This window comes from Carcharodon carcharias, chromosome 11 (genome assembly GCF_017639515.1).
Source record: "Carcharodon carcharias isolate sCarCar2 chromosome 11, sCarCar2.pri, whole genome shotgun sequence".
Taxonomy (NCBI): domain Eukaryota; kingdom Metazoa; phylum Chordata; class Chondrichthyes; order Lamniformes; family Lamnidae; genus Carcharodon; species Carcharodon carcharias.
In genome coordinates this window covers 32,080,641-32,101,248 of record NC_054477.1, presented here as the reverse complement: position 1 = coordinate 32,101,248, position 20,608 = coordinate 32,080,641, and the positions used below count along the sequence as shown (strand labels likewise).

Below are 20,608 nucleotides of genomic sequence, written 5' to 3'. Positions count from 1 at the left end.
GGCTCTGTTATGGTCATGATCACTCACTTTTATTCCTTCTGTTTTTGATACTCACTGTTTACATCAACAGTTCAGGCTTAGCATCTTCTAGGTGGAGTGTAAAGTTCCCTCTGCTCAGCCCATCTTCTATAGATCATCATCTGCCACACACGTAAATTTTTCTAAATCCTTTACGAACAAGGAGCAGGAGTAGGCCATTTGGCCCCTGAAGCCTGCTCCGTCATTCAATAAGATCATGGCTGATCTGATAGTAAACTCAAATCTACATCCCGCCTACCCCCAATAACCTATCACCCCCTTGCTTACCAAGAATCTATCCACCTCTGCCTTAAAAATATTCAAACACTCTGCTTCCATCGCCTTTTCAGGAAGAGAATTCCAAAGACAAGTAGATCAAAAAGGCAGGTCTGAGTTAGGGTGGAAGACAGGAAAGATTAAATAACATAAGATTTAATGGTGCAAAGAGAAAGGGAGCAGTAACATTTACCATTTAATCTTTCCTGCCCTCTGCCCTATCATGGGTGTTCCCTTTTGTTCTTTTTCCATCCTCCCCACTTTCATTTGCTCAAAGCTTAATACATTCCTAACCTTTTCTAATTCTGATGAAAAGTAACAGACCTGAAACATTAGCCCTGTTTCTCTCTCCACAGATGCTGCCTGATTTACTGAGTATTTGCAGCAGTTTCTATTTTTATTTCTAATTTCAGCCATCTGCGGTATTTTATTTTTGTCAAATTAATGCAATGCCGTTTGCCTTATGGCTTTTGGAGGAAAGTGTCCTTTTCTATATCAACTCTAAAACTAATTGCTAGAAAATACATCAACAATCAACTGTTTCTGGAAAATGTATTAGCACACATGTTATTTTATATTATGTTCCTTTCTCAGATGCTTGAGTTATACTTTGAAACACTGATCTTTGTTTCCCATACATATACCATGCACATATGTCAACGGTGCTTTAAATGATTACTTACAAATATGTTGATCTATATCTACTTGAAACCAAACTTAGCTAAGTACCTTTTCATTCTCTGAATGTGAAGATGTATGGAAAAATGTGTTCCTTAATTTATCTTTATAAATTACCTTGACAAAAAACTCAATGTTATTGTCCAAGTTGCTAAATTGCTGTTTATTGTGGATGGATCCCTAACCTCTTTTGCTTTAGAAGCTTTTTTTTCCTTTGTTAACTTTTAGTTAGTGATTATGCTGTATTGTTTCGTGGATAGTTTGCATGTGTGCTGATAAATGTTTAAAGCTACTTGAGTAATCCAGGGCAACTTTACTTGTCTGATTTTTCCTCTAAACACTGTATGTCGAAGCTAACATGTTCATTTTGTCCTTTAATGTTTTCATTGTTCAGAGTTTTAATACAGTGCAGCTTGTGGACATAGACCTCTCACCCATCAGCACTTTGCGAATGACTTTAGCAGAGGTACACCCAGTCTTTGTGTACTTGGTGTCTTGTGGTGTGGTATGCATGTGTAAAAAAAAAAACTGCATCTTTTGATAGACAACAGTGACAGCTCCTGACGATTGCACTACCTTAACACCTTTGTACAATTGGTGCCAGTTTGTGAATTGATGTTTGGGGCCTAATTTTGACCCACACAAAACCTTTTTACTTCCACAGCGTTAAAATCAGGCCCTTAAAATTATCTGTAAAAGATTTCTACCTTGAAATCTTGAATTAATCAATTGCTTTAGTAAATTTGGCACTGTTTGGGATATACTATAAGTATGTCATAAGATTGTGCCATGGTAAAAGCCATTATTTAATGGCTTTCAATAATTTATTTATATTCAGATCTTTTCTATCACAATCCTGTGGCATATGATATAGTCATGTTGCACCCTTGTTACTTGCATGGATGCATAACTTAGCAAGATGCTAAATGGAATTGGACTTTTTGCCAACTGGTCAAGTATCTTGTTTCCTAATCTATTGGTGACCCAGATGAAGGTAATTTAAATGTTTCTTGATTGGCTAACTAAGATTGTCTATTGGCTTCCCACCTGGAAAGATTATCAGTGCACACTTAAGGGGTTCAGAACAAGGGCAATACCAATTTATTTCTCGTTACAATGATACTTGTTCGAAATGACCTTCATTACTGGATTAATTAATTTTTCCTCATTTTTAGAAGCCTGGTTTCATATTATGATTCCTAATCTATCCCATCAGTTTTGCATACAAGGTTCAGTGTTGAAGCCTGGTTCATGCAAAGCATCCTGTTAGATTTTTGCTAGCAATTGCAATTTAACTTTACTGATTTATCACTTGATAATATTTCTAACTTCCCAAATGACTTTTCAGAGATTGCAGCCACTCCTTTGGTGTCAACTAGTTTAAGTAATAAAACAAAACTATTCTATTGACCAAAATTTCTGCGTTGAATTACTGAACGAAGTATTACTTAGTTTCTTAACTACGTTAAAGCCATCAAATAAATTGGATTAGTAACATAAAAAACTAAAAATATCAAGTGAAGGTGAATATTGCTTGCACAGGAAGCAGAATGATCGTAATTAAGTATAATCTCTTTCTGATTCTCTCTCATTCACTCATTTTGTGAATGGTAACCTTTAGAAATCTGTTTGCGTTGTCATAGTAAAAGGTTGAAATAGTCTCCTTGTTAATTTTATCTTAAATTCTGCTCGAGGTCTGTGAAATAACCTTTAAAATTTCTTTCAGCAGTTCGTAATGGTTGTAACTCTTTAAACTAGATGGTTTATCATTCATTATTAGGAACTGGCTCTTTCAAATAAAAACCTGTATTGGAAGAAAAAATGTAAATTTAACAGTTGTATAAATGAAAGAAAACCTGAGTGATATAATACACACATTTTTTCCACGGTACTTTTAATAACCAGTAAAGTAATTTAGGAGTGAATGCTCCTTTAGTGCTCATAGGGTTAGCTGTGACAACAATGTTCTCCAGGAGGTACCAAAGAATTCTTTAAAAAGAATTTTATAATTTCAATTCAGAAGCCAAATGTAGGTTAATACAGAGATAAAATCCAAATTAGGTTAGCTGAGAGAATTACAGGCACAAAGTCTCAAACCCAGCTGTCCGAAAACCAGACATTTTTATAATGTATCATGTGTCAATATTAATTGAGTAAAATTTAAAAAAACTTACCTGGACAGCTTGGTTAAGTGCTGCATTGGCACGGTGCAGTGCCAAACTAGTTATCAGCTTCACGCGTCAACCTATTCCCATACTCCAAGTGACCCTTGATTCCACCTGACCCGGCTTGACCTGAACTGCCCAACCCAAAATCCAGCAAAAATCCAAAATCCGGCATGGCCTCAGTCCTGAGGTTGCTGGCCTTGAGATGCTATACCTGTTTATTAATTATTGGTGTGAATTATACAGGAATCAAGACCCAGGAAAAACTGCCTTATATAAACTTTTGGATGCTGGAAATTGTAGTCATTGCAATTCATTTTAGAAAGTGAACTGTTAGCCTGTGTTTAGTCCAGCCAAGCAAGATGCATTATTCACTTTTCCCTTAAATTTATTGGTGTTATACTGCAGCATTACTTAATCATGAAGAGCAGAAATGAGCTCCTTTTGCCAATTTGACTTCTGCTAAATGAATACATACATTAAGCTCAGCAGCCTGTCTAATATGGGGATAGTTATCTCCAGTTCTTGCATATTTTTACACTTGACTGAGGTTAATGTGGTATTCATGCGGCAGTTTCTGTTCCATTGTTTTTGTGGGGTATAACTTGACATTCAGATGTCACGTTAGAAACTAATCTCACTAATAACATGCTGTATATAAATCCTTTAATTTATTTTAAGCGCTATGAAAGATGCTAGAGATACATCCCTAAACCTCCCCCTGGAGAGCTACAAACATGGACAAAATGTAAATATTTGTTTATTAAACATCTATATTAAAGCTGAAATGTTATTATAATACTCAGGGTTAAAGATGATTCCCACACCATTTACTTTAGTGACTGGGTGTTAACTGGAACCTTTTGCCCATTTTGCAGTTAAGAATCTCAACATTGAGATAAGCTTGCAGTTCCCCAAATCCCGAATGAAACACGGTGATATTTAATTCTAATGAAAGGTTCATTGACTTATTTTTGTGGAGGAGCGATGGATGGGGAGAGAAATTATTTTTTAGGATCTAAGCTACATTGTTGTTTGTTCATTTCACTTTATTTTAAATATTTTGCTGTGCTTTTGTTACCTCCAAGCTTGGCTATTCAAATGCTGTCCCGGCTGGCCAGCATCAGTCCACAAACCCTCCTTTAGCCAAAATTCTGCTCTCCATATTCTAACTCTCACTAAGTCCTGTTCACCCAGTATCCCTGTGCTCAATACTCTACATTGGTTCTGGTTCCCCAATCGAAGAGTGGTGAAAATTTTCAGCAGGGGCAACAACAAGATGTCTGGTCATGGTAAAACTGGAGGGAAAGGGCGCGCTAAGGCCAAGGCTCACACTTCCAGAGTTAGTCTCCAGTTCTCAGTTGGCTGTATCCACCGGCTGCTGTGCGAGGGTCGCTATGTCGAGCATGTTGGGGCCGGAGTCCCCATCTACCTGGCCGCCATCCTCGAGTTCCTGACCACTGAGATCCTCGAGCTGTCCACCAAGACAAGAAGACCCGCATCATCCCCCGCCACCTGCAGTTGCAATGACTAGGTTCTCAACAAGCTGCTGGGAGGGGGGTAACCATAGCCAAGGGTGGGGTCCCGCCCAACATCCAGGCTGTGCTGCTGCCCAAGAAAACCGGGCATCCCAGCAAGGTCTATGCCTGAAGGGGTGAGATGAGAAAAAGATCAACATCTTCATTTTAAAATTCTCAAATTCATGTTTTAATTCCTTCATAGCCTCGCCCCTCCTTATTTCTGTAACCTCCTCCAGCTTTACAACCTCTGAGAATTCTTCATTCATTCAACTCTGGCCTTCTGTATCACCCCACTATTGGTTGTCATGCTGATAGCCATTGAGGCCCTAATCTCTGGAATTCCTTCCCAAACTTCTTCAACTTTCTCTCTTCCTTCTAAGACATTGCTTAAAACCTATCTCTTTCACCAAGCATTTGGTCACCTGCCCTTTCTCCTCCTCTGGTTCAGTGTCAGTTTTGATTTAATTACTTTCCAATGAAGCAAATTAAGATGTCTTACTGCATTAAAGGTGCTATATAAATGCAAGTTGTTGCTATAGAATCATGCTAGATCAGTGGGTGACCCCTTGATTCAATTAGAGTTCGGATTATTGAAAACTGTTAGTATTGAAAAGCAGGTTGAATATTTTAACTATAGACATTTGTCAAAATTACTGTTTGTAATTGTCACTAAGGTCAATTAAAAATAAATAAATAACTTAGAAATTTCTGACTTCAACTCATTGACTTCCTTTCTCCTTTCTTAAAATGAGAATGAATCTCCTGTGATGCTGCTCATGTAGATCAGAGGACATGCTATTTTATAAGGCCAGATGCATTTTACAAGTTACATGGTATTCTGCCTTTTAAAAAAAAGTAATCCTGACCTCGAAAGCATGTAGCTGGCTTGAGGAAGACACCAATTCTTTTTAATTGACTTTGTGAATGTGACAATTTATGTGGTATTTGCATTGCAGGAAACACCTACTGGATGCAGGACGGTTACTAAATAAAACCAGTTATCCAAAATCCTGCCCTTAAAGGCACTGCTTGCAGGCACCTCTACTGTTAGCCTGCATACCATTTAAGGGAATATGCACTGGAATATTACTCTTTGACCAAAGGGCCAGAGAGAAGAAGAGAGCCCAAAGAACCGAAATAGAGTTAATCGTGAATACTGTTAAAGATTCTGCTTGTTTCCTATATAAGAATCTGAGCCTGGATTATTGAAGATAGATGGTGACAGAGCCTGGTGCTTTGCATGCTGCTGATGTACAGTAAAGCTTGCTATTTTCCCTTTTGCCTTAATCGGTGGGTTTAGCATTGAAATTCAGGAGAATAAGCAGAAGAGCGGCTGTAGTTTTGTCTGTATTCTTACTTTATTTTGTGTTTTAACTTCTAACTAGAATCAAATTTTACAACACATGAAAAAATCTTATTATGTGGCTGGATTTCCGCATCTTGCATCAATTACTAAATGAAAGGAGACTGGAAATTGTATTTATTAAATGTCCCATCTTACCTTACCTATCCTCCAGTATTCTTACTTTCCACTCCAATAAATGGAGGATATCTTTTGATGCTTAGTGTTTTACCTAAAAGAAAACACCAAATTGTGTCTATCTTGCAAGCTCCCAAGTATGAAATTGCAATATAATTCTCAAAATGTAATCATTTTGCCATTTCATAATGCAGTACTTGCGAATCAGTGTACCCACCATAATTCCAGAAATCTTTCCTGGCCTTCTGCATATTCTCTTAAATTTAGCAAAAGAAATTCTAATATTTCTTGGTAAGTGAGATAGAGATAAAAATAGCACACTGTTAGCCAATTGGCATTAAGTTTATTGGATGCAAACAAATTTCCCAAAGGATCCAACAAGTGTGTGTCCATGGTCATCATTTTTTTCTGTCACCCTGTTAACAAGTTGCACTAAACATTGCAGAGTCGGCAATTGGAGTATGAATCTGGGACCACTGAGGAGCACAGCCTTAACAAGGAAGCTCGTAAATGGGCAACACGTGTTGCACGAGAGCACAAAACAATCATCCATAGTCAGAGGGTAAGTGAAAAGTGCAAATATTCTACTATATTTTAATTAAATGAGCTTGGCTGTGTTCTACTTATACAGTCTCTGAACTTACCAGTCTAGTTTAGAGAAACTGACCAAAACCTAAAATAGGACGCATCAAAGGCATCCTGCAGGATAATGGCTACCCTGATTTTGCACTGTATATCATGCAAACTCATGAATGGGACTAAGGCCATCACTTTCGGCCCTGAAAAGTGCCCAGTTTACTTCAGATTACCCTGGAAGGGCAAGGTATTGCGAAAATCTGAGCAATAGGTAAAGCTAGCTGTTTCATGCTGCTACTATGCAGTAGCAGCACAAGTGGTATTCACCACTAACAGGATGTTGCCATTAAGCCAAAAAGACGTTTGCCCATCACACAAATAAGTAATGTGTATGAATTTCAGTGCCGCCGTGATGCTAGGTACGTCAGCTGCATGTCCAATGACTGGCGGATCGTTTCAAACAGCATGTCCCAGCCACTGTTTGCAATGGGCAGGATACAGACCATACCCAACCAGCCTGTGCTTGCAAAACTCAAAACATAGTGTCCAACATTAAATGTGATTCAGCGATTGGGCAACTTTTGCTAAACAATCCTTAGTGTGCTAAGAATTATGCTGACAACCAGTTTAAGATTGTCATTTGGGCTCTCAGTGTGGCACATTTGCGTGTACTGGAAGCTGCATATATTAACACATGGCCCTGTTCTTTGCAGACAGAAAGAGCATGTACACACATTGCACCTTTTTCAGCTAAACAAAATAAGTGCCAGCCATTCGCTGACTTATTCCTCAGGGCAATGCCTTGACCAATCAGGGTCTAACTGCCTGGTTTAAATTGCGAAGAATGCTTGGCAGTTAACTGGCAGCCATCATCATTGGTGTATTCTCCATGGCAATGCCATTTGCCAACCAATCAGCACTACCTTCACATGGAGTATAAATTGTTGTTTTTCCCTTATATTGGTATTCTTGTGAAGCGTCCTGATGAGTTCAAGACGAAAAGTTTAGATATGTCTCTTTTTCAGCAATACTCAAGTTCTGTACGTACAAATGACTATTTGTAAACTTGCCCTAATTAATGTTAAGTTTGGAAAAATGATTTAGGTTCCTTAAGAACTTTATCTGTACTATCAGCCCCTTTATATGCAGCCCCGTTGACCTCAGCACTAGACCAGGTTATTCACATTCCTGCAATAAGGCTTGCGTTATCTGTTAAAGCGCATTCCCATAAGTAACGTCTAAGTCACGTGATTGACTTGGTAGCACACAGACTCATTATGTTTGGTTCTGTACTTGTTTTCCTTTCAATTTTTGACAAAGCAGAATCAAATATTTGACCTAATTGATTTATATTAGTCATTTTATCTATTGTTTGAATTTGTAGACCTTGGAAGATCTAAAGGCTCATGGAACTGTAGTCTCAGAACAAGGGCGAATTGAGTTGGAACAAAAAGTAGAAGAGGCTAGAGAAACTATCCGGAAGGCAGAGGTAAAGGATATGTGAGAGCAGAATACAGTATGAATTTTCAAAAAGAAAGAACAGATTAATTAACGCACCTGGTAATTTTATTTGCTTGCTGCTTTACTAAATATAATAAACGCAATGGGAAAAATTGACCCCCCATTGGGCCGGATTGTGCGGGGGCGGGCACAAACCTGATTGGCGCCCCCGGTCGAGGACGCGTCGCCATTTTACAAGGCTGGGCCAATTAAGGCCCGCCCAGTGTGACGCTCACCCGGAAGCACTGAGTGCTCCCTGTGCGGGCGGGAGGCAATTCCCTGAGTCATTCCCTGCGCTCTTTCACGCATGCATGCTAAAGAGCACAGAGATCTCCCTGAGGCACCTCTGTGCCTCAGGGAGATTAGTTTGATGTGTTAATTTAAATAAAGATGGAAAAAACTTTTAAAGCGTCCCCTCGTGTGACACTGGCACATGATCTGGGAAATGTCAAAGAAGAATGTTAACATTTTAATTAGATGTTAAAACACTTAATGAAACCTCATCCCGTCCATGGGTAAGGTTTCATGAAAATTGCAAAGACCACCTGGGCTCTTCGGCTGCCTGCCAACCTTAAGGTTGGACAGGCAGCACAGCTAATTGAATTAATTACTATTTAAATGGCCTTAATAGGCCTTTGACAGTTTGCCCAGCATGCAGCCGAGTCGGCTGTGCACCCACCGAACTGAAAATCTAAATGGTGTTGGGAAGTCTGCCCGACGTCACTGCGCATCGGTGAGCTTGCCCCGCCCCTGCTCGCCAACCAGAGAATTCTGCCCAATGAGTGGAAAATGTAAGCTATGTTATTTTTGGGATATGTGTTTGTGTACATGTGTGTCTGTTTATATTCCTTACTTGCAGTTACCATCAAGAATACTTTAGTTATCAAAATAGAAAAACACACTCTGTTAGATCTGGTTATTACCTTAACTGTCTGTTCCCATAATGCACAGCAGTGCTAATGAGTATATAAGTACATTGATCTTCACTGAAAGACTTTTTCAAATTCTGGGTTTGTAGACAGAGGCAGTAAATGTACAAACTTTTAACAGTAAACATAAGTGCAATTTAGAAAAGATAAATCTAAATCTAACCTTTTAACAGGGAAGTTTTGTTTTTGCTTATGGAAATGTACCATTTTGGAGTTGCTCTATTGGCTTCATGGGAGCCTGTGCTTTGGATAGTCCCAAGGAACAGTCAGTAGACATTAAGCCAAAAGAAGCCAATGCACCAGTTCTTCTTTTAGTTGATGAAATGTGGGTATCAGCAATTAAATTTCACGAAAATGATTAACTTGCAAAGGAAGTCTCTGAAACAAATAAAACATCTCCTTCGAAGGAACATTATTTTAGAAATTGGGGGTGATTTGTGGATCCAAGTTATGAAAGAAGACCCAGAAAAACTGTGCCCCCTTTTCAGGAGAAAAGAATATTGAGGCATGTGTAAAATGTACAAATCTTAAAGATGGAAGCTACGTTTCCAACGTATGCTGCAATTGTGAAACTAATGATGGTAATGGTACAAAACTAACCAGCCTGAAGAAAGGTGAACTTCCCTTCCCTTAACCCACTTAGCAATCAATGGAAGAGAATCCCACCAAAAGAAAACAGAATAAATATTTGTTTAGAAACTGGAACAGTGGACATTGGATTACTCTAGAGTACTTAGCACAACCTTGATGTTGCCAGATGCCCTCCACACATCTTCGAACAATAATCACTAGATGGTCTCTGAAACACTGGCTGATTTTTCTCTCCAGAGCCCGCAGATGCTTAAGCCCATGGAACACCCTCATTGAGATCAAACCCAGAAAAGGCTAGGCATTGAATTTGGTACCTTCTAGGCTATATGGCTCATGCTACTGACCGACTTTATCACAACCACAAGGAAGTATATTAAATTTAATTTTACTTACAAATACTATATTTGATTTAAACCAAATTAAGTTTCTACTTTGGGAACCTTGTGTAAATTGGCATTGGATAAAATAATTGCAGAAGTAATTTTTCCAACAATAATAACCCAAAATATCCAACTGTGTAATAAAGAATAAGGGCGAATCCTAAGGAATAGCTTTACTGAGTGTAGCTACAAAATGGTCAAAGAGGGGTGTGTGTAAGGTATAGTATTGTATATTTGATAGTTTAACTTGAAGAAGCTTATTTTCTTCTATTTGGTAATGCTTAAGTATTATTTGTTAGTATTTAAAAGAGTTAGTAATTTAATTTTTAGATCTATAAATACTTCACTACTTTCATTATAAAATCATGCTTAAAAGTTTACTGAAGGAAAATTGTTTTTAATATGAACTGCATCCCCTCTAAGGGTCAGTTTTTATCTAAATGAGATCTACAGTTTGAAATGTTTGATACCATTTGAGCTGGTACAGATTGTTCTAGGTGCATGTATTCCTGATCGACGTTTAGGACTGGAAAGGATGTCATTTGGCACAGTTTCTAATTATCTAATTTGGGGATGTCCCATTGATGATACCAGCTAAGTGACTAACTCAAGAGAATGAGTCATGATTTTGGACCTCTGAGGAGGGGAATTATTTGCTACTAGAAGGTGAAGATATCTGTTAAGAAGGTTGCTGTTTATGAGTTATAAGTTCAGATCATTGAGGAGAGATATAATTTCTTATTAAAAAGCGAAGAAAAAAAGATTGCCCTACACCAGGCTTGTCCTACCTTTTCACTCAGGGGGTGTGGGGGTGATATTTGCATATTTTTCTCAATTAAGGTGCCAATGAGAAAATTTCAGAAAGCTAAGGTTTGGCACAATAATAAACTGAATTTCAGCAAAAAAGTTGAAGTTCTAAGGAATGAAACAATTTTTGAGGAAAGGAACAGCAGTGTCATAACAATTTATTGCTAAGTTAAAAAAGGGTAATCAATAAAAATGACCTGTGTGTGTATGTGTGTCTGGCTCACATCCAGCCTCGGGTTGCTCACACACACACGCCCTCTCACCCACTGTGAATGGGCCCATGTGTATGTGGTGTTGAGAGTGAGTGGGAAACCTGAAACTGGGCGCAAGGCAGACTCGCCCTCTCACCCTCCAGGGGCTCAACAACATGACTTCACCTTCCATGGGCCACCAGAACTTCGCCCTCCTCAGGCCCAACGTACCCGGCTCCCTGGGCGCCGGCCCCGCCGTTGACCGGCTCCCCGGGCGCCGGCCCCGCCGTTGACCGGCTCCCCGGGCGCCGGCCCCGCCGTTGACCGGCTCCCCGGGCGCCGGCCCCGCCGTTGACCGGCTCCCCGGGCGCCGGCCCCGCCGTTGACCGGCTCCCCGGGCGCCGGCCCCGCCGTTGACCGGCTCCCCGGGCGCCGGCCCCGCCGTTGACCGGCTCCCCGGGCGCCGGCCCCGCCGTTGACCGGCTCCCCGGGCGCCGGCCCCGCCGTTGCCTCACTTTCCTAGGCCCAGCAACCCTCAGCACCCTCACCTACGCCAGTGTTAGCTGCTTCTCCAATAGCTAACTGGTTCTCTCCCTCATTTGCTGCTAATAGGCTTACTAGTGAGCCTATCAGCAGCAAATGTGGGAGAGAACCAGCCTGTGATTGGAGAAGCAGCTCCTTGAAGAATCATCCATTGAAACTCAGTTGTTTGACCAGAATTTTGAAAAATGGCTCCAGGAGCTGCATAGGGGGGGCTTCATGGGCTCTACATTGGATAAGCCTCCTATACTACAGCCTTGCCCATGTAGTGGCTGGCTACTGAGAAACATTAGTCATATCCTGTGAGTAGATTAACGGCATTCTAAAAGATCCAAATATTTATTGTTTTAAAGAATATTATTTTCCTGATAGAATAGCTTTACCAAATTTTAATGTGTCATTTTTAGTAGTGTAATTCAATTTGTGTTTGGTACTCTGATGATGGTCAAATTTGTGGGGGTGGTGAAGGAAATAAAATTGCGAGTTTAGATTTTCCAGAAAGCTCTTCAGAAAGAAGGTGTAGTGAATGTTGTGATATTTTGTATGTCATTAAGGCTCCCACTACTCATTTACTGAAAATTTAAAGCATTTATCTTTAATCCTCCTTTGTTTTAAAATATTGCATAATCTATAGCATGGCATAGAGAGCAGAGCTTGTACCAGATGGTGATTTCTTTTGTAAAGTCATTATCTGAGAAGATCAATAAATAGATTGAAAACCACAGCTACAACACACAAATTACTGGCTAGTAGAATGATGCATGGAAATGTATTTATGTCACTTACATTACTTAGCTGGCAACAATTATATTAATCACAAAATAACTGAACGTTAAATTGCTTTCCTCTGTACTGAAGCTATGTTTATTAATTAATTTGTTTAAATGTTTTATACTTCTCTTATCTCTACCATCTGTCCATATGGCCTTGGTTTGTTTTATCTGATGTTTTACAACAATTCTGTTACACTGCTTTCTAAATTGCATCAGCCTAACTTGAAGCTGTAATGAATGGTGATTGTTATAGATAACCACCGCATTTGGCATCAGTGCTTTTACAAGCTGTTGTAAATTTCTGAACATTACCTTAAAATGCTGTCTTTTCAGTTACATTGGGTTGATAGTTAGGTCTATGGGCTTTCTTCCGAATTGAAAAATTAAGGTGAAGAGTCTATCTTCGTCGTACACCAAAGAAATAAGATAAGATAAATCAGTCTAGAGTGAACACAACATCAAGCTTTGATTTTAGAAGGCTGGTCATTACAACAGGAAAGAAGAAAAAGGGAGATAAGGAAAAAGCAAAAAACCTGTGGACTAGAAACTTGAAACAGAAAATATTATAAATACTTAACTGGTCAGGTAAGCATCTGTGACAACAACAGAAAAAAATGACACTTCAGATCTGCATTCCTTGTTAGATATTGCAGATCAGCATTTCTGAAGAGAAGAGGAAAGAACACACGGGGGTAAAAATAGAATGACTGTAATATGTTTAAATGGAAAACAGGATGGTTAAATGGCAGGAACAACAAATAATGAGACAGAAGGAAGCATAATGACAAAAATAAATTTAAAACATTTTTGAGACACCATTTAAAACATTTTTGTGTGAATAGCTGAGGAAGTGGGGGAATAGCAGAAGAAGTATAAACACAAAAAATAGTGAAGCAGAACAAACTCCAACCTGCAAGAGGAATAGGGGAGATTTAAACACAAAAGTTCAGACCACCTTTGCCAGCCCCATGTTGCAACAGAGGTTCATTCCGCAGCCCAATGACAAGTCCACCCTTCCCAAAAATGCCAACACAACCATCCCACCAGCAGTCTTTTCTAATGAAGATAAAGTGAGAACTTGAGATTGGATTTGGAGGCCACCCCGCCACTGAAAAAGTCAACAGGAAAGGCATCCCTACTGATGTCGGCAATCCTGCAGCCATTTAACGATTGGGGAGCAGACCCTGGAAAGGGGGTCTGTAAGAGAGGTAACCCCTGCTTCCCCACCCCACAGCCCAGGCCCAAACAGGATTGCAGTGTTACCTGCTTGGTGTACCCCCCCACCCTCCCCCCGGTTCTTCACCACCAGTTGCCAGACGGAAAGTGACCTTAAAGAGTCTCAGTTAGAATGAGCACAGACAGGCCACCTTAGGTTTGCCCACCTCTCCATAAAATTTCAGACAGGTTGAGGGTGGGTAAGTAGGCAGCAAGAAGAACACCCATGGAATTTTCATGTGTCACCTCCCACCTGCTATGGAGGTCTATAATAGTCTGCATTTTGCCCCAAGTTATTGGAGTCAATATTAAGGCTCAGTGGCTGCAAAGTGCATAATAGTAAGCTCAGATGCTGATCTTCGAGATTGCATCATGTTTTATTGGAACAATGTAGAAGAACAGAGACATGGTGGAGCATTCAAGAGGAAAGAAAAAGACAGGAAGCTTGGAATCGCACTTTCAAGCAGAAGCACTAACAAAGTGGTCACCTAGTCTGCATGTGATCTCGCCAATTTAGAGGAGATCACACCGTGAGCAGCAGATGCAATAAAATGCTTGGCAGTACACACAAATTACAATCTCATCTAGAAAGAGAGTTTGGTGTTCTGGACAGCAGTGTGGCAGGAAATGTCCAGATAAATAAAGAGATTAGGGATGATTTGAAGAGGGGACCAGGTTGTTAGAGGGAATGGTCCATTTGGAAAGTGGGAGAGAAGGGAATAGTATCTTTGATAGTATTATGTTGAAGCTGGCAAAAGATTGAGGTCTTGTTACCCATGAGGGAAGGGAATCCTCAGCAGAAGACATTTCAACAGCTACGTTTGCATCAGACGTGTTGGAGACAATGGAACTGGGAAAAGGGAATGGAGTCCTTGTAGGAAGCAGAGTAGGAAAAACTATAATCCAGGTGGCTGTGGGTTTATAATAGATGTAAGTGATAAACCCATCACCAGGGAACACACTGCAAGAAGGGAAGAGTTCAATGTGGACGATGTAAAAGTATAGAATGGCTGGAGTTTTGAAGCATAATTAATGAAAATCTCTATATCAAATGAAAGCAGGAAACCTCACCAAGACAGTCATCAGTGCAATGGCAAAAATCATAAGAGGTTCGATCATAAGAAGTAGGGGCATGAGTAGGCCATTTGGCCCCTCAAGCCTGCTCTGGCATTTAATAAGTTCATGGCTGATCTGATTGTGGCCTTAACTCCACTTTCCTGCTTATTGTCTATAACCCTTGATGTAAGGAGATATGTGCTTAGAAGTAGAACAGCTTGTTCAACATATCTATGTTTAACTGTTTTTCTCCCCACCACAATTACTTTCCCACTAGACCCACTGGGATCCCTGTAGGACTTGGAGCCCACCCCAGGGAAAGCTGGAAGAGGGCGGAATGATGTTGGGATCCCGACCCAATTTCATTTTCTAGAACTTTACCACCCTGCACGCATTGGAATGCACCTCCACCTGGTTGGAGAAGTTCTGTCCATTTTTCAGCTATGACACTGAGAGCACTGGACAATGTGCGCTCTTGAAAATATGCAAATTAATTTACTTAACGTAAGAAATAGGAAGAGGAGCCTACCATATGGTCCCTTGAACCTGTTACAGGACTCGATACAATCATGGCTGATCTTCAGCCTGAACTCCTTTCCCGCCAACTCCTTGTTATCTCTTGATTCCCTGAGTAGTTAAAAATCTCTATCTCAGCCTTGAATATACTCAATGACTGAATATCTAAAATTCTCTGAGGTAAAGATTTTCAAAGTTTCAACCCTCAGAGTGAAGAAATTGCCCCTCTTCTTAGTCCAAAATGATCAACCTCTTAACCTGAGGCTGTACCCCCATGTCCTAGCTTCCCCAGTTAGGGGGAACAATCTGTGTTTAACCTGTCAATCCCCTTCAGAACCTTGTACGTTTCAATGGGATCACCTCTCATTCATCTAAATTCCAGAGATTAGAGGCCCATTTTGCTCAGTCTTTCTTCATAAGACAACCCTCTCATCCCAGGAATCAATCTAATGATCTTAGCTGTACCTCCTCAAAGGCACATATATCCTTAGATAAACAGATCAAAACTGCACACAGTATTGCAGATGTGGTGTTACAACCGGGATGGGAGGAGTGCGCAGTTTGACTAGCCCCACTACTCCACAGGTCAGATCGTTAGTTTAAAATTTTGATTCACTCACCAAAATAGCCACTTGTTTACCTTCGCTACTGTTACCCAGAATAGAAGAGATTTTAACCAGGCTTCTTTCAATAAACTACAATAAAACCAGTTTTGTCAAATAGAAAGGCAAAGCTTATTTACATACACTATGAAATATGAAAGTATACCAATTATTCTTTCGAGATACCCTACGCATCTCACACACACACATACCAAAAATAATAAAATAAAGATAGAGGAATTCTGCCGAAGGTTAAAAGTCAATGGTTCAAAGGAAAAGGAAAGATGATGGGGTCCTTGAAATAGCCTCCGGGTTATGCGGTTGGTGCTCAACAGCTGATCTGCAAAACAATCGATGACTTTTGCACTGTTTTTCAGGTGGGCTTGAGGCATACCTGCAGGTACTCAATTCCAGCACATAGAGCAACTTAGAAGCAGCTTATATTTACTTCCAGTTGTTGACTGGGGCTTTGAACTGCAAAAAGACTGATGTCTTCCTTCACAAGCAGTTGGTGGTCATCCTCCTCAAAGCAAAACCAAAACCAACTTTTTATACACAATTCCAGGCATAGTTTTTTTCCCCAGAGCCATAAGCTACCATGTGACTTCTTTTGGTACACAATCCACCAGGGTCAAGAGGTTTCCAGCTTCTATGCAACTTCTTAATTACCTTTTCATGTAAATGGCTGTTTCTTCTAAGAAAAGCAATCAGAGTTCTTGCATTAACCCTTACAGGAACAGTATCTTTTAAAAAACACATTCTTCCAGAATGTCCTTAGACCTTGAAGATTAACTATTTTCTTTGATTAGTGTTCATCACAGTAGGCTCACCAAAGCCCTGTGTAATTGTAGCAAGACTCCCTTATCTTGTTCTCCAGTTCACTTGCAGTAAAGGCCAGCATGCTATTTGCTTTTCTAATCACTTGCTGTATCTGCATATGAACCTTTTGTGTTACTTGGGTGCCACTACACCTTACATTAAGTTTCACACCTTTTGAAAAATATTCTGCTTTTCTATTCTTACGACCAATTTGCATAGCCTCACACTTCACACGTAGTACTCCACTGCCATCTTGTTGCCAACTTACTTAATATATCCATATCTATTTGAAGTCTTTGTGTCTTCCTCACAACTTACATTCTCTCTAGCTTTGTATCGTCAGTAAGATTGGATACATTATCACTTTTGGTCTCTTTGTCTAAGTCATTAATATGGATTTTAAATAGCTGAGGCTCAAGCACTAATCCTTGCAGCTCTCCATTAATTACAGCCTACCAACTTGAAAATGTTCCATTTACCCCAACACCGCCTCTTGCCCATTACCCAATCTATGCTAATATATTTCCTCTAACTCTATGAGCCCTTACCTTGCATATTAACCTTTTGTGTGGCGCCTTATCAATTGGCTTTTGGCAATCCGGATATATTACATTTACTGGTTCACCTTTATCTACCCTACTTATTACATCCTCATAAAAACTCTAATAAATTTGTCAAACGTCATTCCCCCTTAGTAAAACCATATTGACCCTGACTATACTATGATCTTCGAAGTGCATTACTAAGACTTCCTTAGGAATAGATTACAGAATTTTCCTGAAGAATGATGCAGACTAACTGGCTTGAAGCTGACTTTTTTTTCCCTTTTTGCTTTCTTGAATATTGGTGTTACATTTGCTAGTCTCCAATTCGCTGAGACCATTCCAGAATTTGAAAAATCATAACCAGTGCATCCACTATCTCTGCCTACGTCCTAGGTGGCTACAATCAGGCCCAAAGGGATTTATCAGCTTTTAGTCTTTTATGTTCAAAATAAGGGGAAGCCACTTAGGACCAAGATGAGGAGAAATTTCTTTACTCAGAGGGCTGTGAATCCTTGGAATTCTCTAACCCAGAGGGCCCTGGAAGCTCAGTCATTGAGTATGTTTAGGGTAGAGATTGATTGATTCCTGATTAACAATAATGTAATGGGTTATGGGGTTAGTGTGGATAAAAGGCATTGAAGTGTTCGGTCAGCTATGATCGTATTGAATGGCGGAGGAGGCTCGACGGGCTGAATGGCCTTCTCCTGTTCCTATTTTTCTCTAATATTTTTTCTCGTTTAACATTAAATTCCTGGCTCTTATTAGCCCCTTGTTTACCCTCTATTCCTGATGTCTAATTTGTGTCTTCTACTGTGAAGGCAGACACAAAATATTTGGGTCCGGATCTTCCAAGCAGTGACAATGACCATCTGATTGCCAGTGTGCTTTTAAATTCCCCCAACTTAAAGCTGCTCCACATTTCTTCTGGGACCTTCTGAGCCCAGCTTTCTGAGAAATACACCACACAGCCTCATTTGGGGAACTCTGTCAGAGAGGGGTAGAGTTGGGGGAAGACAGGATATGTCCCCTTTTTATGGCACTAGCTACCATATGGTAAGTTTAAATGTTCAGTCTTACCATTCATTCATTGACATTGAAAGTGGATGAATGAGTTAATGGGTCGGTGGGTGAGATGGGTGAAGTGAGTAGGTGGCTTGGGGGGGTTTGTAGATCAGAAGGTAGACAGATGGTGTAGTGGTTTAGTCGGGTCTGGTTGGGGGGTAGCTGGGTCTGGCCAGGTAGTAGTTGGGTCGGGGTTTAGTCATGTCTGTTTGCGGGGTGGGGTGTGAAGTGTTGGGCGGGAGGGGCACTCGGTGGCGGGATGATTGGGTTCGCGGGAGTACAGTGGGGTTTGGAGGGGTAGTCGGGGGGGTGTGGTTGAGTCAGGAAGGGTAGTCAGGTCAGGGGGTAATCTGCTGGGTTGGGGGTAGTCGGCTGGTCCAGGAGGGGCGGTTGGGTCAGGGCGAAGGGTAGTCAGGGAATTGGCGGGGCCAGTGTGAGTGATTGGGGTGAGTTCTGGAGTTACCTAGAAATTAGTCTAGGTTTTAATCTGTCTAACATTTTCTGGGTAACTACCCAGGAAGAGCCCTGGGCAGCAGAGGAATTGCCAATCAGAAGTTGAATCTTCCCAGACAATTCCCATATCAGTCAGACCACAAGATTTGGCCCTTGATGAATAACTCTGCTATTCCCTCATTTCCCATGATAATTTCTCCTGCCTCAGCCTCCAAGGAACTAGTATTTTCTTTAGCTGCTCTCCTTTTTATATTATATACTTGTAATACACAGTCCATTTTTCTAATCCTGGTTACTTTATTCTCCTATTTTTTTCTGCTTTATATCAACTTGCTAGTCACTCTTTGTTGGTTTCTACAGCTCTCTCAATCTTCAGACTTACTACTATTCTTCCCAGCATTAAAAGCCTCTTCTTTTAATCTAATGCTATTTTTAACACTCTTGCATCCATCTTGTTGATTTTTGTTTTTAAATGAATGTAAATAAATGATTCTGTTGAAAAATTTAAATTATTTCTTTAAATGTTTCCCACTGTTTATTTACTACCATATGTTTGAATCTATTTACCCAGTCAACCTTGGCCAGTTGCACCCTCATATCCATAAAATTGGCCATGTTTACATTTAAAAGTCTCGTTTTGGATTGGAGTATGTCACCTTCGGACTCACTTTTCCCAGAGTACCTTCTACCATGAGATTATTAATTAACCCTGCCTTATTCCTCTATACTAGACCTAAATAGTTTTAGCCTTAGTTGATGTACAACATATTGTTCAAGGAAGCGTGTTTGATGAAGAACAGATTTCAGCATTGATTGCAAATTAAAGATAGCAAAGGACAGGAGCTTCCTTATAAATTCTAAAACATTGATGCCATGAACAGAAAAAAAATGGTTTTTAATTTATGTCTAATTGTTTTTATGCTAATGAACTGTCTTATAAAATAGCTATAATTTAGGGATGCGTTGTGTTGAACTAAATAGAGTTTAGAGCTTGCCAGATAGACACAGGAACTGAAACATACGTGGTTACACAGCATTTACGCTGTTCAGATAAAAAAACCCTTTTAATAAGTGTAAATTTTTTTTGCAGACAGTTAAGCTAAAGGCAGAAGCACGATTGGAGTTACTGAGACAGATTGGGGTTGCTGTGGATACATGGTTGAAAAGTGCCATGAATCAAGTAATGGAAGAATTAGAAAATGAGCGTTGGGCAAGCCTCCCACCACTCGCCAACAATGAAACTGTGCACTTGGTAAGACTTTGAAATGTATGGTGATGACATCCAGCTGTACCTCCTGACCACTTCCCTTGACAACTCTACTGTCTGTTGGTCTTTCTTTTACTTGCTCCTGGGATGTGAGCTTCTCTGGCAAAGCCAGTATTGTTGCCCATCCCTGATTGCTCTTAAGAAGGTGGTGATGAAACTCCTCCTTGAACTACTGTAGTTCATGTGATGCAGATACCCCTACATTGCTATTTGGAAGGATAGCATAAGACTTGGAGGGTAATTTGAAGATGTATTAGATGAGCAGAAATTTCTTCCAGCTAAATATTGGGATGGCCAAAGCCATTGTCTACAGTCCCTGGCACAAGTCCACTCCGTGGCTACTGACTCCATCACTCTCTCTGGCTATTGAGACTGAATCCAGCATTTCCAATCTTATTGTGGTATTTGACCTTGAAGTGAGCTTTAGACCACGTATCCCACCATCATCAAGGCTGCCTAATTCCACCTCAGTAACAATGCCTAACTGTGCCCCACTGTCAGCTCATCTTCTGCTGAAACCCCCATCTTTATTACCTCTAGACTTAACTATTCCAATGCTCTTCTGGCCAGCCTCCTGTCTTCCACCCTCCATAAACTGAAGCTCATCCAAAACTCTACTACCTGAATCCTAACTTGCACCAAGCCCTGT

The 20,608-nt window shown here is 40.3% G+C and overlaps 1 protein-coding gene across 2 annotated transcripts in view; it reads left to right on the top strand.

The window, feature by feature from the left end:
- The window catches only part of LOC121283980 (F-BAR and double SH3 domains protein 2-like), a 261,393-nt gene that overhangs the window by 188,838 nt on the left and 51,947 nt on the right, over window positions 1-20,608 (top strand). The window contains exons 11-14 of one of the 2 annotated variants that reach the window (XM_041198843.1): window positions 1,367-1,438; window positions 6,583-6,699; window positions 8,098-8,202; window positions 19,783-19,944. In XM_041198843.1, coding sequence (XP_041054777.1) covers window positions 1,367-1,438; window positions 6,583-6,699; window positions 8,098-8,202; window positions 19,783-19,944 — 456 coding nt within the window. The remainder of the gene's footprint in view (window positions 1-1,366; window positions 1,439-6,582; window positions 6,700-8,097; window positions 8,203-19,782; window positions 19,945-20,608) is intronic. The other variant, XM_041198844.1, reaches the window with a different exon arrangement.